Genomic DNA, 26,857 nt, shown 5'->3' with positions numbered 1-26,857 from the left:
AACGTGGGGAAGGGTAAGTAGCCAAACAGGCCTGCAAGTATGGCACTTTAATGCAGCTTAGTCATGTGTTCTTGGCTTGTCTCAGTGAACAGGTAGACTTTGGGTGAGCCCTGTAACAACTGGCACAAACATGCAGAAGGCAGCACTGGCTATAATTGCATGTGCCATGATTGAAATTGTTGCAAATCTGAGCTTTACCCAAAAATTTATTGGGTGGCCTAGCTTATCAAAAAGTTCTGAATGAGCTGGGGTCGGGAGTGAACTTGAGGATGCCCTGGACATACCTGGTAGAACGGGGGGTAGGTAGGTAGTGTGTGTGGATGACTGGCATGTCGCACAAACTAGTGACCTTAGCCCAGCAAAACAGTTCTGTGTCTATGTTGCTCCAGTCTGTTACTACTTGGTGTTGAGCAAAAATAGCTGCAGCCTTGGTAGAAAAGAAGCGATGATCATAAAAAACCGACCCCCTTTATTTCTGACCCAATTCCACTACCGCTTAAAGGTAGAGATCAATCTCTTCCCTCCTCTGTGAGCTTACAGAGCAAATAACATCCCTGAAAATACTGAAAGCAAGGACAAAATCAGGGATGGAGAGTTTGCGGTTAAGCCTGTGGTTCCTAGTCTTGACTACCATGGAGACCTCACCGCAAGCATATGACTTGTCAGCTACATTGTGGGCAGCTGTTAAAAGGGAAGCCAAATTTACATCTTTACCATCTAGAAAATCTTTCTTGATATTCACTGGAATGAAATGTGCCGTGGTAACAGAGTACTACTGGCTTTATTTGAGGCTAATGGTACTGGGCTTGAAACCAAGGGGATCCCGGAATGTCCCGGGAACGGTGGGTACCTCCGGGGCCAGGCCTGGGTGGTTTTCCAAGACCCCATCCCTAGGTCATAGCTCCTGACAGGGGGTTGTAAAAGAAGCTCCCGGAGTGAATTTGAGAGGGATGAAACGAACATACATAGGGTGACTTGCTCAGCATTGGAGCCTGGTGCACTGGGGAATAAAAGTCTGAAAAGTTCAACTTTGCGAGCCAAAGCTGAGTACAAGATACCCCTGCACTGCAATTCAGCCAGGAGTTTGGGGATGGTCCAGGATCTCAGGGAGGGCGTGCTTCCATGTTCTGCCCCCGGCCAGAGAAGGAGGGAAGGAGACAAAGTCTTCAATATCCACCACCTGTGACATGACCTATGTAACTGAAAACAAAACTGTTGTGAGCATATATTATTCACAAAAATATGTATATTTCCCTTTTTTTTTTTTCCAAGCATGAATATGGTGCTACGAGTGGACTTAATATAGTGACAGTGGGTTAGTTACCAAAATTCAAGTTGTGTGGGACTGAACACGTCACTCTTATGAAATTGATAGTGTCCGAGTTACCTGTGGCGTAGTAGGCAAATTAAAAACATAAACTCAGGCCTTTGATACCTTAAAATGTGTCAGTGTCAGGGCTGGCTTAGCCCTTCCTCCTCTGGGCTGGCTGCTCAGCTGTCGGCTAATTGCCAGCTCTCTTCTCTTTCCACAGTTATCAGCTGTTCCCGATGATCCTCGTCTGACCTGCCTATTTAAAGCCTTCCTGCTCACTTTTTCATTTGCCTTCGCGTTGGTCACCTCACAGGGAACCATCTCCTGCTGTTTGTTTCAAGGCTGGCTTGCTGACATCCCACCTGGCTTCTTATCCTGCCTGTGGTTGCTTTCCTTGGATCCCTGACTTCCGGCCTGGCTGATTACCCGATCTGGTTAATGAACTTTGGACTGGCTGACTACCCGATCTGTCTACAGGACTCTGGCTATGCTTGACTACGCTTTTTTCTATTTACCTTTTTTATTTTTATTAATAAACAAGTGTGATTTGATTGTACTTCTGTCTCAGTCTGTTTCATGGTTTCTGACAGTCAGGCAAGAGTTATAACAGTTATGATATGTTGTAAGGTATGACGTGTGTGAAACGGATGAGGATACTTGCCACCTCACAAGACAATTGAAGAATGATCATCTCAATCCGTTAGTACCCATAAACGTGACGGGTAACAACTGTAGAGGTGTAACGCCATGAGACCTAATAAGTTATGTATGTAAAAACTATTCGCCATGTAAACTAAATTGGTGAACCTATTCTACCCACCTGTATTAACTGAGCCAAAAAAAACTGAGCTTCGTGAGTCCTGTTGATATGTAGAATAAGAACTATAGAAAAGGAACATCAGAAAACAAGAAGCTACTGCCTGGTCAATGTTGCGTAGGCCCTGGGTAAGTAACAAAACCTGCCCACAGTCATAAATTATTTAATTTTTTTTATAGAAAAAGTGAAATTGACCAGCATAATATGCATAGCCGCTGGCATGACATAGCTCTCTGATGAAAGGGTGAACTGCAACAGCAACAACTAAATAAAATTAGGAATAAAACATCCCCAACCAACCCCTGTGTATATTTATTTCAAAATGTGACCTGTAATTATTAGAAATTCCCAAAACCATGCGTAACCAATCTAATCAAGCTTATACATCAATATACTTAAGTACTGAGCTATAAAAGCAAAAGAACGAAAACCGCTACGAATATACGACAATGTAATGGCAATGTTAAGTGAGATGCAGATACGAAAAGATACAAATCGTAGCAATTCGTGGAATGAAATCGTACTAATATCGATGTCGAGACATGGATAATCAACATTGATGTGTACATTTTTCAAGAAAATAAATTGATAGAATTAAAAAAGGCAGGTATAAAGAAATCCACATGAAACATTATCATAGCCTGCCGATACTGAAACGCAACCCAGGAAAAGTATCAGGATTGAAATTATTAGATAACAACTACTCTACAAAACAAATTCAGTGATCAATTTGGGGAACAATCAAATCTTTTCTTATAAAAACCTTGTGGAAATCTCAGCGTCCTGATGTCAAGAACCCGGAAACAGAAAGGTGAAAAGAAACATTGACAGGATGAGTGGATTGAGGGCAGGTATTTATAGGGTGGGACTCCACCTACAAATTCAGGTCTGTCTTCCTGTATATACTATGATTCCATTCTTGCCAAATATGCTGCAGAAATCTCCCTCCACTATGTATGGCTACATCCATTTTAACTGTGGGCAGCTGAAGAAGCTGCCTGCTTACACAGAGGTACACCTCCAACTCTGCAGCCCTGCAGCTCTCATTGGCCCTCTTATGACTCGTCCCCCCTCCCCTTCCTGGCAAACTCTCACGAGAGTGAGCGAGAGCTGTGCATGATGGCCTAAGCCTAGGCTAATGACCAGACAAGAAACAGGAAGTGGGCTGTATAAGGTTTTTACTGGCAGAAAAAAAAAATGTTTTACTATCCAAAGTTAAATCGACAAGGACAGAAGTTTTAATAGATGGAAAGATGAAAAAAATGACTGAAGGTCCGCTTTACACAGTCATTTATACATGTTGAAATATACACCAATCAGCCATACCATTATGACTCCCACCATAACCCATTGAGGCATAAACTCCAATAAACCTCTGAAGCTATGCTGTAGTACATGGCACCAAGCCATCAGTAGCAGATCCTTGAAGTCCTGTAAGTTGCAAATTGGAGCCTTCATGGATCAGACTTGTTTTTACAGCACATCCCATAGATACTTGATTGGATAGTGATTTGAAGAATTTGAAGGCCATGTCAACGCCTCAAACTCCTTGCTGAGTTCCTCAAGCCATTTTGGAATTCAGACCAGGTCACTTTTTTTCCATTGCTCGATGGTCCAATCTGATGCTTGTGTGTGCCCATTGTAAGCGCTTTTGGCTGTGGACATGGGTAAAAAATGGGTCCCAGACTGGTCTGCGGCTACACAGCCCCATATGAAACAAACTGCGATGCCTTGTGTGTTGTGACACCTTTGTATAGGAACCAGCAATTTGAGGTACAGTAGCGCTTCTGTTGGATTGTACTTGGCTTTCTTAGACCATTTTTGGTGGTTCCTGACTTCTGCAGGAACATCCCACAAGAGCTATAGTTTTGGAGTTGCTCTGTCTAGCCATTACAATTAGGCCCTTGTCAAAGTCGCTCAAATTGTTACAATTGCCAATTTTTTCTGCTTTGAACACCTCAACATCAGGGACAACATGTTCACGTGCTGCCTAATATATCCCACCCACTTTCATATGTCATTATAATGAGATAATCAATGTGTGTGTGTGTATGTGTGTGTGTATATATATATATATATATATATATATATATATATATATATATATATATATATATATATATATATATAATATATGTACATATTGGGCTAAATTGATAAAGAAATTAGATTTTTTTTGTTTTGTTTTTTGGACATGTACTCTTTGTGCTTTTTTTGTTTTGTTTTTTTCTTTTCAGAATTGTCGATTTTTTTTTTTGGCTTATACTGCAAAATATACCACCAAAAGAAAGCTATTTGTGGAGAAAAAAGAAAATCAATATTTTTTGAGTACATTGTCGCACGAACGCACAATTATCAGTTAAAGTAGCGCAGTGCCGTATTGCAAAAAATGGCCTGGTCATTAGAGGGATAAAACCTTTCCAGGGCTGAAGTGGTTAAAGTGCATATAAAGCACTGTGTGTAAGATAGAATAGGGAAGGGCTAGATTTTCTGTCAGGCTTTCTTGAATACTGTGCTAGTTCCTCTATATGTCCCAGTCACCACTATCACTGTGGCAGAAAGTGGGAGAATTGGAGTATATGTGGTGACAGCTAAGAGGATTTCCCTCCACTGTGCAGTGACTTTCTCTCAATTCCTTTTGTACCTATGGGAACATTGTATTCTCAAATACAGAAGTAGCATGCAAATATATTTAACTGAAAGTTACTTTTTAGTTTTTTCAAGTGCTACAGTTGACTCTCTAAGTTTTTTGTCTTGCTTGAATTTGTTACTGCATGAGTACTTAGATGGCTTTGTTTGTCTCACAGGAAAGGACAAGAGCAAAATTTACCCCAGGTATCAGTGGCCCGGACACTACACACACCGAATGAAACCGAGGAGACGTGGAAGAAAAATGCTGAAAACAAGATTATACCCAAAGAAGAAACTAAAATAGCAGAAGAAATTAAAATAAATGAGGAGAATGAGGTAAACATTAGACATGTATTAGTGGGTCTAAAAAAAAAAAAATATATATATATATAAATTTTTGATTTGTAATCTTTTGACTTTTTTTAAATAAATGTTATGTGCAGCAATCCCATTTTGGGTTTTTCTATATATAGCCATTGAGATGGTCTGATTGCTCTGCACTAAGAAGAATCACTATTGTACATTTTACCTCACCTGCTTGTAGTGTGTGTGTATATATACAGTATCTCACAAAAGTGAGTACACACCTCACATTTTTGTAAATATTTTATTATGTCTTTTCATGTGACAACACTGAAGAAATGACACTTTACTACAATGTAAAGTAGTGAGTGTACAGCTTGTATAACAGTGTACATTTGCTGTCCCCCTCACACACAGCCATTAATGTCTAAACCGCTGGCAACAAAAGTGAATACACCTCTAAGTGAAAATGTCCAAATTGGTCCCAATTAGCCATTTTCCCTCGCTGGTGTCATGTGACTGTTACAAGGTCTCAGGTGTGAATGGGGAACAGATGTGTTTAAGTTTTGGTTTTATCGCTCTCTTTCATACTGGTCACTGGAAGTTCAACATGGCACCTCATGGCAAAGAACTCTCTGAGGATCTGAAAGAAAGAATTGTTGCTCTTCATCGCGATGACCTAGGCTATAAGAAGATTGCCAAGACCCTGAAACTGAGCTGCAGCACAGTGGCCAAGACCATACAGCGGTTTATCGGGACAGGTTCCACTCAGAACAGGCCTCGACATAGTCAACCAAAGAAGTTGAGTGCACGTGCTCAGTGTCATAACCAAAGGTTGTCTTTGGGAAATTGATGTTTGAGTGCTGCCAGCATTTCTGTAGAGGTTTAAGGCTTGGGATGTCAGCCTGTCAGTGCTTAGATCATACGCCGCACACTGCATCAGATTGGTCTCCATGGCTGTCTTGACCAAAGGAAGCCTTTTTTAAAGATTATGCACAGGAAAGCTTGCAGTTTGCTGAAGACAGACTAAGAACATGGTTCCAGTAATCAATGTCCTGTGGTCTGATGAGACCAAGATAAACCTATTTGGTTCAGATGGTGTCAAACGTGTGTGGTGGCAACCAGGTGAGGAGTACAGAGACAAGTTTGTCTTGCCTACAGTCAGTATGCTTCAGTATGTCACATGTACTGTGACATACTAAAGCAGAGCATGATCCCCTCCCTTCAGAGACTGGGCCGCAGGGCAGTATTCCAACATAAAGACTGCAAACACGACACTGAGACGATCTCTGCCTTGCTAGCTGAAGGTAAAGGTGAAGGACTGGCCAAGCATTACTCCAGACGTAAAGCCTCTTGAGCATCTGTGGGCATCCTCAAACGGAAGGTGGAGGAGTGCAAGGTCTCTAACATCCACCAGCCCCGAGATGTTGTCAGAGGAGTGGAAGAGGACTTGAGTGGCAACCTGTGAAGCTCTGGTGAATGCCATGCCCAAGAGGGTTAAGGCAGTGCTAGAAAATAATAAACACACAATTTTGACACTTTGGGCCCAGTTTGGACATTTTCACTTAGGGGTGTACTCACGTTTGTAGCCAGCGGTTTAGACATTAATGGCTGTGTGTTGAGTTATTTTGAGGGGACAGTAGATTTACACTGTTATACAAGCTGTACACTCACTACTTTACATTGTAGCAAAGTGTCATTTCTTCAGTGTTGTCACATGAAAAAATATAATCAAATATTTACAAAAATGTGAAGTGTGTACTCACTTTTGTGAGATACTGTATGCACTATGTAGAGTCCGATAGTCTTAAAAAAATGGATTTTGCTGTGATCACGTTAGCTTTCAGTGAGCATGGGAAATTCTTTGATCTTGGTTAAAGATTAACTTCCTTTAAAAGGCATACGAAACTACCTTGGTTTAAAAAAAAAAAAAAAATTCTTCTAGTGTTAAAAGGTGTAGAACAAAGCACAATGACCTTGTGTAGCACAATTCTTTATTAGGTGAACATTTATGAAGGATTGCTCTCGTCAGTTATACTTTTTTTTGAAAATGTATTATATCAGATTTGCATTCTCTGATTCATGCATACAGCAAATGCACAGTACAGCAGGTGTACAGGCAGGGCCATGCAGGAGGTGGATGCAGCCTGAGGTGGCCATTTTTACCACCCCTATATGACAGGCGTAGTGGTTGAGCAAGGAGCTCAGCAGGGTCATCTTTAATATTGATTGGACCCTGGGCAAAAATTGTCTTGGGGCCCCCCCATGCAATTTCACAATTTCACTCTCCACCTGCTCTGAGACATGCTTTAACTAGCAGCTAGACTTAAAATCAGTTTACTGTATCAGATCAGGCAGAAATTATGATTGGTTGCCAGCAGCATATCATTACTGCTTACTGACTGGTTGCTAGAGGTTACAGACCAGATAACGGCTCACTGATTAGTTGCTAGAGATTATAGCACATCATCTCACTGCAGGGGAGCATGATATACATATGAATGCTGCCTTTATTTACATATCAATGCTGCCAGCCGCAACTATTTATTTAGTAATGCCACCACTATTTACATATGAATGCTGGTTATTTACATGTAAACACAGGGTCTGCAGGTGAGTCATCTGTACACATCAATAGAGCAGAGTTGAGCAGCATTAGTACCAGCACTTCACACGGAGATACCAGGACACATCACAGGACTAAAACTTCAAGGGACAAGGGAATTTAAACTGGGATAGTTGGCAAGTATGAGGCAGCTGCTTTGGGCCCCACAACAATGACAGGACCCAGGGCAACTGCCCCTTTTGCCCTGCCTTAAAGATGGCCCTGGAGCTCAGTAATATGAGCTTGTGGTTTTACCAGACTTACTAGGCTGCATTGAGGATGAAGTGTCCTGCATGGGACATGAGTGCTGTCTAAGGTAGCCGATAGCCTCCTCAGTTGCCCCCAAGGGTGGTAAGGATCTGTGTTTGGGCATGTGCTGCTAACCACCAAAATTCTGAGTATGATTTGTTGTTTACCATTACTCTAATAACCGTTTTTGTTGTGTTACATAGGTCCTTTTATTATGATGACATAGAGGTACAATTGGTTATACCGATCTCTGCAGAGGAAAAAGGCCTCCTGTTAAGTTATTTATAAAAAAAAAATTAGGAGGCAAGGTAACCACCTGAACTGGGTGGTGCCTATGAGTTGGGCAGATTGCTGCCACTTAAACCTCGTACACACAATGAAAATATCGGACGATTGATGGTCCGTTTTTTTGTTTTTTTGCATGCTAGTCTCATATTGAAAATGAAGAAGTTACTAAAGTTCTATAAATTCTTGGCGGATAGAATACAACTTTGGAAGTGATGTATTGTATAGTAATGTATTCTTTAATTTCTAAAAATACGTGGTCTTGCTTTTCCTGTTTTTTTTTTTTTTTTTGTTTGTTTTTTTTTGGACGAATACTGTATGGATTAATTGAAAATCGTTCATTCTGGTATCCTAAGAGAAAAGTTTGTTTGTCCCTTCGGATAACCTCACATGAACTGTCGTGATTGGCTTTCGAAAGTTGTGTACTAATGATCAAATTTATCGTCCAATAGTTTTGAAAGTGGCATTTTTCTCGGATTTTCTGATCGTGTGTACTAGGCATTCATTAGCTTCTTTTATGCACAATATCAGTTTGACAAGTTAGAAATGCCGTGGGTCCCCCTGAATAAATTTGGAATAGGTAGGTTCTGCTTTTTTTCCTTCTCTGTATGAGTTGGGTGTTCTTATTTATGGATGCGTCAGCTGAGAACTGTTTCAAGAATAGTTTGATTAAATCCTATTATTTTTAGTTTCATATCTTCCAAAAATTATAGTAGGAAGTTGCAATTTGAGGTTCCAGTGCACATATCCAAAATGATCAATAGCTTTTAATTAATAGACAGTTGTGAATGCAACATGATCAATCTGTTGTGTGTTGAATCCTTTAGAACTGGTACTAAATAAAGGCTTTGAGAACATGGACAATAACACCAGCAGAGAAATGTTCTTTAGGGGCTTTTCAGGTGCTACCTTGATGAGAATATAATTTTGTTTAAAAAAATATATATATTTATACAGTACTTTGCTTAAAAATCCTGGCCAATCACAGCACTGTACAATCCATCAACCAGGGATGTGTGTGTTTCAATGCAGTTGCAGATAGACCATAGGCTGTGTTATCTTTTGTGAATGGCAATGCTGGTCTCCAGAGTTGCCCCAGCTGATTATGATCAATGCCATCAATCACAAATCTGTCTCATATTCCTAGAAACAATGTCAAAAGGGAAAAGGGAGGTAGATGATGGACTGTTTGATCATGCTGCTGTAAGGGCTTACCTTGGTTGGAGTACATAGTGCAGAGATGTATGCTCACCTTGCAAATACACACAGCCCATGGTAAGGTCAAAAGCTACCCGGGCTGTGAATTTGTGCACGGGAGCTTGACAGGAATTTACCAAAGGATTATCAAAGTGAAGCTGTAGTCAGGGATTCCAGAAATCAGAGTTAACGATGAACAGAGCCAAGGTCAGAAGCCGAGGTCAGTCTTTGAACACTGCAACTTGAAAACAAGAACACAGGAATCTTTGGCAATGCAAGAGACAATGAACTGCACCAGCATTCAGGGTGAGGCAGTGTTTTATACCCAGCTGATTTGATAAACCCGCCTCAGCTGAACCAGGAGTGACAGGTACTAATTGCAAAGCAAGGTACAGAGTATAGCCCTCAGTGCTGCATTCAGGACAAAGCATAGCTGGAAACCAGGATGAATAATGAACTTAGGTGTGGCTCAGAGGCAAAGCAACAGGAGCAGTAAACCGAAAGTCATGGGTCCAATACCTCCTTGAGCCACTTGGGGCATGACCATGCCTGTCCGTCTGCATGGCTCGGTAGGAACCGTGACAGCTGCTTAGCAATGGCAGTACAGATTCCAAGTGCTACATGTACTTGGTGCCCTAAAACAGGGGTCTCAAACCATTCTAAACAAAGGGCCAGTTTATTTTTCCTCAGGCTCTAGGAGGGCTGGACTTGGACCAACGGGAGTGAAAATTTTCCTGGCATCAGTGGGAGTAACATGTGGTGTCAGTGGGAGGAATAGTGCCCCATTAGTGGTGTCAGTGGGAGGAATAGTGCCCCTTTAGTGGTGTCAGTGGGAGGAATAGTGCCCCATTAGTGGTGTCAGTGGGAGAAATGGTGCTCAATTGTCAGTGTCAGATGGCAGAATAGTGTCTTGTATCAGTGGTAGGGATAGTGCCCCAAGGGCCAGATAAAGGCAAGCAAAGGGCTGCATATGGCCCTCGGGCCGCTGTTTGGAGACCACTGCCCTAAAGGATTACAGAAAAGTTGTTGAAGTCCAGTGAGACTTCTTCATTTAACATTTTTATTTTTATTTTCAAAAGTCATTACCCAACTCGTCCACTTGCTGTGTTCATATTGTGTTAATAAGAAAAATAGTACACTTTCTGCTGGACTACCTCTGTCCCATTGGAGAACAATTACAGCGCCTTGAAAAGTATTCATACTCCTTGAAATGTTCCACATTTTGTCATCTTACAACCAAAAACTTAAATGTTTTATTGGGATTTTATGTGATAGACCAACACGCACGATGTGGCACATAATTGTGAAGTGGAAGGAAAATGGTAAATGGTTTTCAAAGTGTTTCAAAATATGTGAAAAGTTTGGCGTCCGTTTGTATTCAGCCCCCCTGAGTCAATACTTTGTAGATCCACCTTTTGCTGCAATTAAAGCTGCAAGTCATTTTGGGTATGTCTCTACCAGCTTTGCACATCTAGAGAGTGACATTTTTGCCCATTCTTCTTTTCAAAATCGCTCAAGCTCTGTCAGATTGGATGGAGAGCGTCTGTGAACAGCAATTTTCAAGTCTTGACACAGATTCTCAATTGGATTTAGGTCTGGACTTTGACTGGGCCATTCTAACACATGAATATGCTTTGATCTAAATCATTCCATTGTCGCTCTGGCTGTATGTTTAGGGTTGTTGTCCTGCTGGAAGGTGAACCTCCACCCCAGCCTGAAGTCTTTTGCAGACTCTAACAGGTTTTCCTCTAAGATTGCCCTGTATTTGGCTCCATCCATCTTCCCATCAGCTCTGACTAGCTTCCCTGTCCCTGCTGAAGAAAAGCATCACCACAACATGATGCTGCCACCACCCTGTTTCGCTGTGGGGATGGAGTGTTCAGGGTGATGTGCAGATGTGCAGTGTTAGTTTTCCTCCACACATAGCGTTTTGCTTTTAGGCCAAAAAGTTTAATTCTCACAAACTGCAAACGGGACTTCAATGGCTTTCTTCTTGCCACTCTTCCATAAAGGCCAGATTTGTGGAGTGCACTAATATTTGTCCTGTGGACAAATTCTCTCACCTGAACTGTGGATCACTGCAGCTCCTCCAGAGTTACCATGGGCCTCTAGGCTGCTTCTCTGATTAATGCTCTGCCTGCCCGGCCTCTCAGTTAAGGTGTACTGCCATATCTTAGTAGGTTTGCAGTTGTGCCATACTCTTTCCAATTTTGGACGATGGCTTGAACAGTGCTCCTTGAGATGAAGGCATCAAAGAACAGCTGTATTTATACTGCGATTAAATTACACACAGGCAGACACACCATTTACTAATTATATAACTTCTGAAGGCTTCTAGACTTCTAGATTTTAGTTAGGACTATTAGAGTAAAGGAGGCTGAATACAAATGTACGCCACACTGTTCACATATTTATTTGTAAAAAATGTTAGAAACCATTTATCATTTTCTTCCCACTTCACAATTATGTGCCACTTTGTGTTGGTCTATCACAAAATCCCAATAAAATACACATACGTTTTTGGTTGTAACATGGCAAAATGTGGAAATTGTCAAGAGGTATGAATACTTTTTCAAGGCACCGTATGTCAAGCCGATGGAGATGTAAGTGTAAATTAGCACAAAACTTCTCAAAGATGTATTTTCTAGTCCTTTTCCTACTTTACCTGTTAGGTCCCCTTCAAACAAGCCAAATCCGGTTTTGCACAGCTCGCTCTGCTTTATGGGCAGCTGGATGTAAATGGACCATCTGTCCATTTACACACGACTGCCCTCTGATCTGATCTGGCCAGCCGGAAGGGAGCAGATTCCCTTGCTTTTTTTTTATTGGCTTGGATCCAGAGGTAGCCGGGTACAAACGGACACATATCCGTTTACACCCAGCATTCAATAGAGATGAATGAAAGGGCCTATCAGGTCTGGCTGAGAAACAGACAGCCGGACCCTATTGGACCTCGCATTTACAAGGGGCCTGAGCGGACACAAGTCAGGTTATATCCGGCATGCCATAGAAGAGAAGGGGGGTACAATCAGATTTGACTGAAAATGGACAGCCAGACCTGATCGGACCTCTTGTGTGAAAGGAGCCTTACTGATTTTGCATTTGCTACATTTACTTGACAACTTGTGTAAACAAAAAGTTAGATTAGATTAGGACAGTTTTCTGCTCAGACTATGACTCAGTGTCACATTTTCATGACAGTAGTGGAAGTTCCCAATTGTTCACATGAGGTAAGCATCAGGGAATGTTTTACAGATTTCACAGGTAAATGGTTCCATGATGCAAGAACCTATCCACATCGATTTTTCAGCCAAAGTTCAAGTCCAGTCAATTACCTTCCTTACTAACATGTGTCTTTATTCAAGGCTGATAGTAAAATTCAAAGTTCACTAACTTGTGAGAATTTACAAATTGCTATGTGTTGGCTGACTTTATATCAATTGATAGAGTCAAATCTTAATAGGCCTCATACTATGAAAGTAAATACCATAAATGTTTATTTACAATGCAAATGCGTTTTATAACTGAGAGTAAAGCTGGCCATGCAGATAGAATGAAATTCAGTCAGTTCCTATTCATGATAAGCTGATCTAGCGATTGACTTCTCATGATTTGGGCTTGCTGAAAATTTTTGCTTCGATCAACCAATTGGCTGTAGTGCTGATCAGTTTATACTGACTCCGGCTGTCTGACTACAGTGATGCAGCAGGGAAGATCCCTGCATCAGCCAAGAATGTGTGGCAAGGCAACCATGTATGACCAGCTTTACATGACAGATGAATTGATAGATGGCATAATGTCTTTATAAGATAATATACTTTGTCATTGTATACATACAACAACATTTATCAGGATACTCTTTACAACAGAAATGGAACACTTCTTAAAGTGGTTGTAAACCCTTACAAACCACTTTGACCTACAGGTAAGCCTAGATTAAGGCTTACCTGTAGGTCCAAGAAATATCTCCTAAACCTATACGGTTTAGGAGATATTTACCCGAAGACGGCCACCACTGTCTCAGCGCATGCGTCATAGACAGCGGCGCGCAGGCGCACTGGGCAGGCCGCAGATCGCGGCGATATGCCGCGAGTATCGGCTCCCATGCGTGGGAGTGACATCATCGCTGCTCCGGCGAATCACAGCGCCGGAGCAGCGAGACCCGGAAGTCACTCCGGGATCCATGGCAGCAGCAGACATGAAGATGGAGGACTGTTTCGGGGGCTTCGTTCTCAGGTATGTTATCCATAATGAGCTAATATGCTATGCATACTAGCTCATTATGCCTTTGCCTTGCAGGTTGCTTCCCCCCCATGGGTTTACAACCACTTTAACAAAACCACACATACATACACATGCCCACATATCTGTTAATATATACCAAAATAAAAAATGTTATTTAAAAAATGTAAATTTCACATAAAATTCCTAAAGCGCAGTACCTGGTGAGGTTATGGACAATACAGCCCTAGGGGAAAAACTATACGTTAAGCAATTAGTATGTGTTTTAACTGCTCTGTATCTTTTTCCTGTTGGCAATGGGACAACCTGGGTGTGTTGGATCACTACTAATAGCTTTTGCCTGCTTTTTTAATCTGCTGGCATATGCTGTGTCCCCATTTGGTAACGCCACACCTATGATCTGCTGTTCTGTTTTCATCACACGAGGCAGGCACTTTTTATCTTCTGCCCTGTAGCTGGCATACTACACTACAGCGCAGCTGAGAAAAATATTCTCAGTGGTACAATGATAGAAATTGATCAGAAGCCTTAAAGGCAATCCAGCCTCCAAAAGAAAAACAGCCTCTGCTGTGCTTTTTCTACACAAAAGTATTTTGAGACTATGACAACTCATAATACGCACTCCCAAAAATGTAATAGTGTCCACCCTTTCCAACTCCTCAGCACCTGTATAAACTGTGCAATGGTTGATCTTTCTTGATCTTCTATAATCCACTATTACTACTTTTGTTTTTAGCAGTATTTAGTATAAAATCCTTTTCTGTACACCACTCAACCAAATGTTGAATTTCCTGCCTATGAGCTGTCTCCTTATCTCATAAGAGTGTTATCAGCAAACTTCACTAGAGTGTTAGGCGCATGTCTGTACAGTCATGCATAAACAATGTAAACAGGGCTGAACTCGACACACATCCCTGTGGTACATCTGTATTTACAATAATAGTATTAGGCTTCTGTTCTTCTATTCTCACGATTTGTGACCCGTTTGTTAGGAAATCCATAATCCATGAGCACAGCAATGGATATAGGCCAAAGCATTTAACTTTTTCACTAATTTGTCAGTAACTACTTTTTTTTTTTTTTGCTGAGGTTGTATTTGCACTGGCGTTTACTCTTGGCGAAAATTTCAGTAACAGAAATCCACTGATTCCTGCTACTGGGATTAACAGCTATATGTGAATAACAGTGCTGGTTACTGCAGGTGTTCGCAGATGTACACAACTTGTGTCTTTTCTGCCTTTTTTAAATTGATTATTAAATGCTTCCCGACCGGCGAACGACGATGTACTACGTCGGCCGAATGTCACAGAAAGGCAAATGGGCGTACAGGTACGTCCCTTTGAATTTGCCGCAGTGCCATCGCGTGCGTGCCTGTCGGGACCTCCGTGAGTCCGATCGCGGGTCCTGCGGACTCTATTGCTGCGGGGATACCTGCGATCGTCTCATGGGGAGGAAGATCGGGGAGATGCCGATGTAAACAGCATCTCCTCGTTCTGCCTAGCAACAAGTGACACTGATCTCTGCCCCCTGTGATTGGAGCAGAGATCAATGATCTGTAAAACACAGCCATAACCCCCACAGTTAGCAGCACGCCTCTAGGACACACTTAACCCCTACACTGCCACCTCCTGGTTAACCCCTTCACTGCCAGTGTCATTTACACAGGAATCAGTGCATTTGTATCAAAAATGTCCGATGTGTCTGCCATAATGTCGCAGTCACAATAAAAATCGCTGATCGCCACCATTACTAGTAAAAAAAGAAAAATTATTAATAAAATGCCATTAAAATATCCCCTGTTTTGTAAACGCTATAACTTTTGCATAAACCAATCAATCGCTTATTGTGATTTATTTTATTTTTTTTACCAAAAATATGTAGAAGAATATGTATCAGCCTAAACTGAGGAAAAAATTAAGTTTTTTTAATATATTTTAATGGGGATATTTATTATAGCAAAAAGTAAAAAATTATGAGTTTTTTTGTTTATAGCGCAAAAAATAAAAACTGTAGAGGTGATCAAATACCACCAAAAGAAAGCTCTATTTGTGATAGGTAGTGAGGAATAAAATCACAATTTTATGCCTTTAGAAAGCCTGAAGGCGGTGCTTGGTTTTTGTGGTCCTGTACACAGTTAGACCCCTTTCACACCACGCCGCCCATAGTATCGGCGGTAAAATGCCGCTATTTTTAGCGGCCTTTTACTGTCGGATTTGCGGCGCATTTCGGCCGCTAGCAGGGCGCTTTTACCCCCGCTAGTGGCCGAGAAATGATTAAAACCGCCGGCAATACGCCGCAATAGCGGCAATTTGCCGGCGGTAATACAGTGCTGCCCCATTGATTTCAATGGGGAGCAGCGGTGGAGGAGCAGTAAACACACCGCTCCTTCACCGCTCCAAAGAAGCTGCTGGCAGGACTTTCCTGATGTCCTGCCAGCGCACCGCTACAGTGTGAAAGCCCTCGGGCTTTCACACTACAGACAATGGTGCAGCTGTTTTAGGGCGGATTGCAGGCGCTATTTCTAACGCTATAGCGCCTGCAAAACTCCCTTGGTGTGAAAGGGGTCTTAGGCTCACAAAAAGTCTCACATGTGGTATCCCCATATTCAGGAGAAGCAGCGGAATGTAAGTTTACATATGCCCTTGGCATGTTTGAGCAATATATAATTTAGTGACAAGTTTGTAATTTTCCCGAAACTTGTGGCAAAATATAAAATATTCCATGGACTCAACATGCCCATCAGCAAATAGCTTGGGGTGTCTACTTTCCAAAAAGGGGTCATTTGGTGGGGGGGTTGAACTGTCCTGGCATTATATTTTTTTTTTTAAAGCAAAGGCCCTACAGATTAAAATGGGTCCAATTAATTTTTCACACGGTATTTGCGCAGCGTTTTTTCAAACGCAATTTATTTGGAAAAAAAAAACACTTTCTTTATTTTAATTCACTAAAACACACTATATTGCCCAAATGTTTTATGAAATAAAAAAAGATGATCTTATGCCAAGTGCATGCATACCAAACATGACATGCTTTAAAATTGCACACAAACATGCAGCGGCGACAAACTATATACATTTCTAAAATCATTTACAGGTTAACACTTTAGATTTACAGAGAAGGTATACTGATAAACTTACTGCTCTGACCTTCGCAGTGATACCTCACATGCATGGTGCAATTGCTGTTTTTGTTTTTTATTATTATTTATTTTGCTTTTTTATTTTATTGTTAAACTTTTTAATGTTTGTTTATTTTTTATTGTTATCTCAGGGAATTTATATATCCCCTATGATGGCAACAGTGACAGGTACTACCCCTGCCCTAGACTCTGCCCTCAAAGCATCTGACCACACCAAGATTGATGTGATAAAATGCTTTCCCAATGGCACTGTTTATATCCGGTGAAACCTAAGTCATGAAATGCTTGTGACGTCCGGTTTCTTGGGCCATAGAGTAGATTGGAGCCATTCTGGTCTGGTAAGCCGACGGAACCACTGGCTGCATTCTTGGGTTCCCTGTTGGGACAGGAGAGGGGGGGAACGTTCAATCCCACTGCTTGTAAAAGCAGTCTAGATGCTAATTGGCTGCTAGGATTGCTTTTACATGAAAGCCGACGGCTGGCTGAAAAGAATGATACCAAAATGATACCTAAACCTGCAGGCATCATTCTGGTATAACCACTCAAAGTCCAGCAACCTACCAGTACGTTGCTGGTCCTTGTTGGGCATATATTGTAATGTTCTTTTTTTCATGCAGCCTGTGGGCTGAACAAAAAAAAGAGCTTGATCAGTGGGTATGCCCATCATTAGAATACCGCCCTTCATCCACCCACTTCTAATGATGGCATACATGCACCATTTTCTTCCTGATGGGTTTACTTCCTCTTTGATTCCCTGCAAAGGTAAAGCATAATGGACTACTATGCATTGCATAGTAGTCCATTATGTGTCACTTACCTGGCACAGGAGCCAGCGAAGTCACCGCTGTCCCCTGTAGTTCTGAGCGTCCATCTTCTTGGTGGGTCTCGCAGCTCCGGCGCTGTGATATAAAAGAGTTATTCCTGCGCCTAATCAGGAAGAAATATGGTTTTTGTACCGCTGCACACACTGAGAAAGGGGTACCTGAACCCCAACAAATCAAGAAAGGCAAAAGAGTAGTGGTGCGCAGTACTAGCTTAGGAAATATTAGCCTAAAAGGTCTATAGATTCAAAGAGTACCAGGTATTTAAATGCTAGGTGTGCTGCCACCCAGACTGAAAAGGTAATGTATAGGGAGCTTAATGTGTGTGTTCTATGAGGGAACGTGGGAAACCCTCGCCACTATAACATAATAGTGTTTGGGATGAGTATTAGATAGATGGAGCCATACGCGAAAAGGAATATAGTGGTTAAAACCTAATGATTTCCAATGCGATTTTTGAAATTGACATAGACCTATAAAGTGGTAATACTGGACAGTAAGTAGGTCCGTATTTGCGTGTCTTAAGGCCCGTACACACGGTCGGACTTTTTGACAACAAACATGCAAATTAGCTGTTTTGGAGCAACATCCGACTGTGTGTATGCTCCATCGGACAAACTTTTTCTGTTTTCATCGGACTTTTGTTGGCTGTGCGAACGGACAAACTTTCTGGCAACAAAAGTCCGATGGAGCAAAGTCCAACCGTGTGTACGCAAAAGCATCGGACTTTTGTACAAGGTACAAACACGCATGCTCAGAACCAATGCAAAAGATCAGACTACAATACAGAAGTTGACCAAAGGTGGCGCTGGAGTCATTGAACGTCCTCTTTTGAAGCGGCGTCAGTACGTTGTGACGTCATTACGTTCGTGTTTGTTGTCAAAAAGTCCGACCGTGTGTATGCAATACAAACTTGTGGACCACGCCCTTTGTACAAAAGTCCACGGAAAAGTTTGTACAAAGTCCGACCGTGTGTATGAGGCTTTACAACATCCCGTGAACAAAATATATATAAAAAGATCAACAAAATATGTGATAATAATTGATGCGATCCGGCGCTGTGATTCACCAGAGCAGCGATGACTTCACCCTCACGCATGCGCATGGGAGCCAATCTGCGGCTAACCCAGGGCTCCTGCGCGCCGCTGTCTATGGCGCATGCGCCGTAGACAGCGGTTGCTGTCTTCAGGTAAATATCTCCTAAACCGTATAGGTTTAGGAGATATTTCTTGGACCTACAGGTAAGCCTTAATCTAGGCTTACCTGTTGGTCAAAGTGGTTTGTAAGGGTTTACAACCACTTTAACTGTGGTGGTGAAATCACCTCCTACAGCTCTGGAGTCTTGATTTTCGTATCGTGAGAGCAAATGCTGTGGCTGTCAAGATAAATAAATCAGTGCTGCAGCTGAATAGCTTACCTGAAAAGCAGACAATGGTAATGATAAAATATTAACTCAATAAAACAACTTGATTTTTTAACACAATCTGTGCCTAAAAAATGCACACCGAAGCATGGGGGCAATCCGCCCCTAATGTTAGGAGCAAATCGCTCCTCCACCCCTGCCCCCATGATTCGGCATATATGTTATTTATTTTATTTTTTTAACTGTGGTGGTGAAATCACCTCCTACAGCTCTGGAGTCGCGGCTTTACGTATCGTGGGGCACTGCTGCTGTCAGAATAAATAAACCCATGCTGCAGCTAAATGGCGTACCCGCTAAGCAAATCATGGTTAACAATAAAACAAAGTAACATTACAGTATAGCAGAAAGACATACCATACCTGCAAATCAAATAAAAACATAGTAAAAATAAAACATTACAGTTCTAAAATACAGTAACAATAGAGAGCGGAGAAAAATAAAAACAAAACTATTTTTGGCTTTTTTTTTTTATGTTTTTGTTTTTTTCTTGCACTTTTATATCAACTGTAAACATCCAGATTAGGGTCTTTCTAAATGTTATGGCCATCACCTCTTTCGAGACTCTGTTTACGTGTGCCCTAGGACTGTAAAATGCTGTACCCTACACTAATACGCCACTACTGTGTGGTAGCGTTCAAAACATTCACCAATGCAAAGACCAGGTTGGTCAGGACAGGAGGGACAATAAAAGTGGGTGTCACACCTATATCCATGTTTTCTGCAGGCACAACATCTTCTTTAGGGATTTCTTTAGGTAGAGGTACCAGGGAGGACATATGGAAAATGCCTCTCATGCATCCAAAGTTGGGCCACAACACTGCCTGGAAACAAAAGGGCTGTGATGATCTCTTCCTGGAATTAAGGAAGGATCCAGTTCATCCTGGAGCTTTGTATAACACATAAGCATTCAGCAGAGCCAATTGCAATAAATATACGGACACTTTTTTACATCAGCGTCTGGCCTTACGGGCAATTATGTATGGCGCCAACTGGTCGTTGAGGTCCACCCCTCCCATGCTAAGGTTGTGTTGGTGGACACAGAGGAGTTTCTCCACAACACCAGTCGCCTTTTGAATTTGGACCATCGTGTCTGCGTGAAGGGAAGACAGAACGAAAACATTCTTATTATCCCTCCACTTCACAGCAAGAAAATTACATTTCAAGCAGGCTCTCTCCCCCAGCCTAAGACAGGAATCTACAAGCTGCTGGGGTAACCCCCAGTGATTAGATCGCATGGTGCCACATGTGCCAATTCCATGATCAAACAAGTGATTCAAAAATTTGAGCTAAATGACTGAATTACCTACGCCCGGATTCACACTTTTGACCAAATATGTTCATAATACGCACACCTTTACCTGAAGATTGTACCTCTAAAAATCTATTTTGATCATTATCTGTGGATTTGGTTTTCTATTGTGTTATTACTATTACTCTATGGTGTCAGACTTGTGCAAGGGTGTACCAATACCAACTCTATTTATTCTCTATATGTAACTGTTTTTATATACTTTATTAAATACATCTACCTATTTTTAGATCAGCTATCCATGTGCCTTTAAAAGTCCAATTGATTAGTTCTCCCCCTTTTTATAAGCAACATCGGGACGTTGGCACATTACTATTTTGTGCACTCATTGTCACCCTGTGAAAGCACATTCTAAATCCAAACATTTATCAATATTTTTCTATTTTGTTCACAATTGGGATGACCCACTTTTTGATAAAAGCAACCTCAAATGAGTATTGGTTCATAAAATGTTTAGGAGGAGTGAAGCGTTTATCAGGATGATTGCAGTCTCTGTATAAATGACCTTCAAGTTTGTCCTTTGAAATGTTTTTTCAGCCTTGGGATCCCAGGCTAGTAGCAACACTTGTGGAAGCTAAGGCTATTCTATTTTTAAGGTAGCGTGCACCACTTCAATAAGAGCCAATATGATCTCTTTACGCTGTTACCTGTGACTCCTCAGGAACAAAATCGGGCATAGTCATCACAGTGCCTTCATCGTCCGCACATCTGCCTTGAATCATTAGTGTACTCAGTTTGAATACCAACCAGGACACTAGCTGCATTGAGTTTAAATGTTCTCTCTGCACTTGTGTGGGTTTCCACTGGGTGCTCTGGTTTCCCTCAACATTCCAAAGATATGTTGGCAGCTTAATTCGTTTTTGCCTATATCGGCCCTAGTATGTGTATTTGAGTTGGGGACCTTGGATTGTAAGCTCCTTGAGATCAGAGACTGATATGAGTGTACAGCATGTAAAGTGCTGAATAAATTATTGGTGCTATATAAATACCTGTAGTAAAATAAAAAAGGATTTGTGAGATTTTTTTTCTCAGACAGAATCTTTGCAGCAGAGAGGTCAGAGGCCACTACACCTGCAGACATAGTTGCAGTTTGGCCTATAGAATCTAGCATAACTGAACAGAATTTTTACTATATGGGAGTGAAGGGGACCCACACCTGACATAGATAAGGAGAGACTTTGGGTAGTGTAAAGACTTAAGCCACCTTATAACTGCTGGTGAATTGTGTACAGGAGAGGCCTGATAAACCTAGTTTTCCTAACTCGGAACAATAGATAAAAACCTTGAGTAATGAAAAAACAGCTGCTGGAAGCAGAAGATGTTTAAATGGCTAGAGGTGACCAGGTCACTGTAGGGGGCAATAATGACTAACTAAAGGCTAAAATAAACACAATTTACAGCCTTTCCTTACCTTGCTAATAAACATGTTGCATACTGCAATAAATCAGAGTAAATGGTTTTGTTTTCCAATTTTTCAGTGGTACATGATACCACAGCTCTGTCTGCTGTGTGTCAGTGATAGGCTTGCTGTGTCCAGGGGGAGACCATTCTCCAACCTGACAACAGATAGCACCTTGGACTGGAAGAGATTGCAACCCCATCAAACCACTCACTGACATGCACCTATTACTTTTACTTTCATTCCTCAGCGTCTTAACCCTTTCCCTGGAACCAACAGGAAAAGACAAATAATGATATAATATATATATGATATAATAAGTGCTCATGCACACGGACGTTTTAAAAAAACTGGCTGCAAAGCTAGCTCCGATGCCTGGAAAAATTGTTGTTAAAAACGTGATTTTTACCGCGTTTTGCATTGGCGTTTTTGCGCGTTTTTTAGCGTTAGCGTTAAGTAGCTTTTTTTAAGAAACACATCTCTTGGCTATAGGACTCAGAAAACAAAGAAAATATGTTGCGCGTTTATGCGCGGTTTTGCGCGTTTGTGCGCGTTTTTCCGCGATTCGCGTTTTTACAGCTCTAGCTCCACGCCACGGAACGCACTGGTCCTGGGTTTTTTTTACAGCTTAAAAACGCCTATGCCATTTGCAGCTCAAAAACGTCTAGGTGGGCATGAAGCCATAGACTAACATGGACAGCCGTTTTTAAGCTGCAAAAAAAGCTCAAAAAAGCGGCTGTAAAAACGTCCGTGTGCATGAGGCCTAATGATTGTCCTCAATGTAGCAGTAAATATAATGGCTCCTGATGCTAGACCTATATGGCAAACTTATTAAAGAGTCTTTGAGACTGGGTCACACCTGAGGCTGTGCCATGGCTCTGGACCTGGAAAGTGTTTTGCAGCAAACACAATACTCGGAGGTCGGGAAAGTGCCACAAGCAAAAACCCAGGCCAAAAGATCACATTCCAGACAGGTTAGGTTCTGTAATCTCAACTGCAGTGGGGTATTGGTATAGTTTCCAAAGATATTGCAGAGGGTACACACCGATCCTAGTAGCTGCATAAAGAGTACAGCTCGGCAGCATGTGGGTAGGTGCAGCGTGATGCGGTAGGCAGAAAGCACAAGTCCAAGTGCAGTAACAGCAATATATTGCAACAAACGTTTAGTAGTACACAACAGGCTGGGAGGCAACCCTGCTGGGGACATTTACCAGTTGCAACAGGGATGAGACCATAGACTGGAGACCTGGAGATGCCAATAGCTTTTGGGAGCAGAATGCAGCCTGGCCAGTCTGTACCAAAAAGGGGGGCTTTCCAGAGAGTTTGTGTGGTCCCTGCACATTCCTTACACTGCCAGAACCTTTGTCTGGCTCTAGATACTGTCCCTCTTAGATGGGTGACCTGCCCCTACACCTAGCCACTCACAAAATGCATGTCAAACCCAGGGGCCAGGGTCTCAAATAGACTGCCTGACTCAAGATGGGCGCCAGAGTCACATGGGGTGCCAGCATTCTATTGGATAGCTGCCTCTCTGTGACTGCAGAAACCATAGAGGAACTAGGTTCCCATTGACTTCCTCCCCCATCTGCATTGCCTGAGCACTATCTGCAGTGGAGAAAATAGACTGCACCTGCCTAGAAGCCCCAAAAGATTTGGCTGCTCAATGACCAGGCCATTTTTTGCGATACGGCACTGCGTCGATTTAACTGACAATTGCACAGTCACACAACGCTCTAACAAACAAAAATCAACGTCCTTTTTCCCACAAATATAGCTTTCTTTGGGTGTTATTTGACCATCTCTGCGTTTTTTATTTTTTGCGCTATAAACAAAAAAGGAGCAACAATTTTGAAAAAAACACTATTTTGTACTTTTTCCTATAATAAATATCCCCATTTTTTTTTTTTTAAAGCTATAGTTTTTTCCTCAGTTTAGGTATGCATTATGTATTCTTCTACATATTTTTGGTAATAAAAATCGCACTAAGTGTATATTGGTAGGTTTACACAAAAGTTATATCGTCTACAAAATAGGGGAAAGATTTATGCCATTTTTATTATTTATTTATTGTTTTACTAGTAATGGCATTGATCAGCACTTTTTATTGGGACTGAGACATTATGGAGGACAGATCGGACACTTTTGTCACGTTTTGTCACGTTTTTGGGACCATTGACAATTATACAGTGATCAGTGCTATAGAAATGCACTGATTACTATGTAAATGTCACTGGCAGGAAAGGGGTTAACACTAGGGGGCGATGAAGGGGTTAACTGTGTTCCCTCGTGTGTGTTCTAACTGTAGGTGGATGGAACTGACTACAGGAGATAACAGATCATTGTTCCTAGCTAGCAGGAACACATGATCTGCCCCATCTCCTCACAGAACAGGGATTTGTGTTTACACACACGCATGTCCCTGTTCTGGCTCTCGTGTCCGCGCGTGGCCGGCGGTCATCACGACAGCCGGCCACGCGCATCAGCAGTCCCGCAGTGCAGTGGGTGCGTGCCTCCAGTGCCGTGCGCATGCCTGCTATCCCCACTTAAAGGGCCGACGTACAGCTACAATGTTTTGCGGGAACGTGCCAACCTGCCACAGTGTAATGAAGGTGGCTGGTCGGCAATCGGTTCAAGAAGAAAACAATGCCAAATTAGAAAAATGTCTAGTAAAATAGCAACATTTTTCTCAATAGAGAAAAGGCCTCCATCCTCCTAGGACACTAGCAAAATCTGAAGCATGCTGACAGTGGGAGCGGTTATACCTGGCTACCCAATGGCTTTTTTGTTTAGTGGTGTACAAATCCTCCTGTAGGCTGCAGCAGAACTCAATCTCTGAATAACTAAATCCTGCGCCCCTTAATAAATTAAGAAACATAATGTTTTTGTGCAAAAAAAACATTACATGTTTTTCTTTAAGAGCTAGCCACATGTTGTGCTCAAAAGATTCATAGTGGTCCATAAAGCAGAAATAAATGTGTTTATTTTCTGTAGCCCCTTGGTCAGTGGCGGCTGGTGCGCCATTATTTTGAGGGAAATGACAAAAAAAACACCCGCCACCCCCCTCCCACACCACTTGGTTGATTGATTCATTTGCTATTGTCACACAACTGGGTAAGTTTAGGGCACAGTGCCCAAGCTCACCCTTTTTTTAAGCCAATTAGAGCCTCAGGCTCTAATCATGTGCTTCCAAAAAAAAAAAAAAACACCCCCATTGAACTCCATTCGTCCAGTGCCCTTCATGTAGATTAGGAGCTGGGCGCATGGAGCCCCCGTGCCCCTTATGAACAGGCTGCCACTGCCCTTGGTTATTTCATTTTCAAGTATATGTAGGAGTTTCTTTGTTTTCCAACTTCTTCTGAAACCAGCTTGTATATTGGAGTGTTTTTAGTCCATATGGCCCTGATGACTAGCCCCAAAGTGCATTTTCTTCCTAGCATGTGAGATATATGCTTCTGTTTGGCAGTTAGACGATTTTTATGGCATGCTGTTTTTTGGCATTGGTAAATAAATTAAACTTTACCATTTCAATGGATTCTGGTGTTCCCCACAGATAATTCTAGAATCACTTTATTAAATAATTGTACCCAGCTTTGCTTATCCAGTGCTGCTGTATCATCTACGCTGGCCCTGCGTGTAAACTAACAGACTTGGCATGTAAGAGCTACCTTTTGCCAAATTTCCGGTAATGTCACTTGACCTGTGTCTGAATTTCCCATGGTATGTCCTTGCCGGCAGTGAGCCTCGGAGACATTGCTTCCTTACTGTCATTGTTGTTTACAAAATCTTCCTGTAAGAACCGGTCAAACAAGTGTGACTATAAAAGTGAGGCGCTAAAAATAAAAAGATCTTCAAATAGTGAGGATAACTATGTCATATTTCTCCTGTTTATTTTGACCTACAATTCTGCTTTGAACTAAATAAATGCTGCTAGGGTATATTTGCCATTATCAAATGATGTGTACCGTACCTTGCCAAAACTCCAAAAGACATGCTGGTAAGTTAATTAGATCCTGTTGAAAAATTGGCCAAATAATGTGTATGTGTTTGTAAGCAGGTCTGGACCCCATGGGGCAAACGCTATACCGCAGATTGACACCAGCGGCAAAAGTGCCCTGAGGCGATTCAGTTTGCATAGGTAGCGCTATACAAGTCACTCATTCATTCATTGCCATTATTTCTGTACAATGTGTATATTTTATATATATATATATATATATATATATATATATATAGTGCTATAGTGAAAGCACCCATGCACAGAGGAATATTGAAGCTGTAATGAGCCTGGGTGACTATTCTTCTGCAGGCAAAGCTCACACCTCCAAACTTTTTGAGATGGGAATGAGGGACACCTATCAGCAAAAGTATGCAGGCATAGGACACACCCCTTCCCACACCCCCTTAAAGGATAATTGTACAAAAAAAAAATTAAAGATTGGTTCAACTCACAAGTGTTTTTTTTTTTTTTTACCACTACTATTAGTGCAGAAATGTAGAAATCATATGAAAGCTTTAGCTCTGGAAAACACTTTTTGATAGATAAAAAGGGAATTTTATATACATCTATCTACATCTCAGACCAAAATGAGACAAATAAAGAGGAATGAAGGACAAAGGGACATTGCTCCAAATCAGAGACAGTCCCTCAAAATCAGGGACAGTTGGGAGCTATTACTTTTTTAATTATTTAGAACCCCCAAACTTATATATTATATTTTTTTTTTTAGCAGAGGCCCATGAGAATAAAATAGCAGTGGCTACAATTTTTTATGTATCTTATTCCAGCATGATTTTTTGTTTAACCCCCCTGACGGTATTCCCGAGTCTGGCTCGGGGTGGAATTTTTATGCCAACAGCGGTAACCCCGAGCCAGACTCGGGACCGCATCGCTGGATCCAGGAGGACGCTTACTTACCCTTCTCCCTTGGATCCAGCGATGTCCCCGCGCTGTACGAGTGAGCCGTGTTTCGCACGATTCATCACATCGCCGAACTCCGTGCCCTGCGAGCGTTGCGATAGACGGAGAACGGCGCCAAATTCAAAAAGTGAAACACACACATTACATACAGTATAATGTAATCTTACAGATTACATTGCTGTATGTAATTATTTCACATTCCCTTTG

At 41.7% G+C, this 26,857-nt stretch overlaps 1 protein-coding gene across 1 annotated transcript in view; it reads left to right on the top strand.

The window, feature by feature from the left end:
- Positions 1-26,857, top strand: part of SH2D4A (SH2 domain containing 4A) — a 174,252-nt gene that overhangs the window by 75,783 nt on the left and 71,612 nt on the right. Inside the window, exon 4 of the mRNA XM_077476200.1 lies at positions 4,937-5,096. Within this exon, the coding sequence (XP_077332326.1) occupies positions 4,937-5,096 (160 nt within the window). The remainder of the gene's footprint in view (positions 1-4,936; positions 5,097-26,857) is intronic.

Source organism: Lithobates pipiens, unplaced genomic scaffold, assembly GCF_037356315.1.
Source record: "Lithobates pipiens isolate NorthernLeopardFrog02 unplaced genomic scaffold, aLitPip1_a1.2 Scaffold_13, whole genome shotgun sequence".
Classification (NCBI taxonomy): Eukaryota; Metazoa; Chordata; class Amphibia; order Anura; family Ranidae; genus Lithobates; species Lithobates pipiens.
The sequence above is the reverse complement of the archived record's forward strand: the minus strand, read 5'-3'. Positions and strand labels throughout refer to the sequence as shown.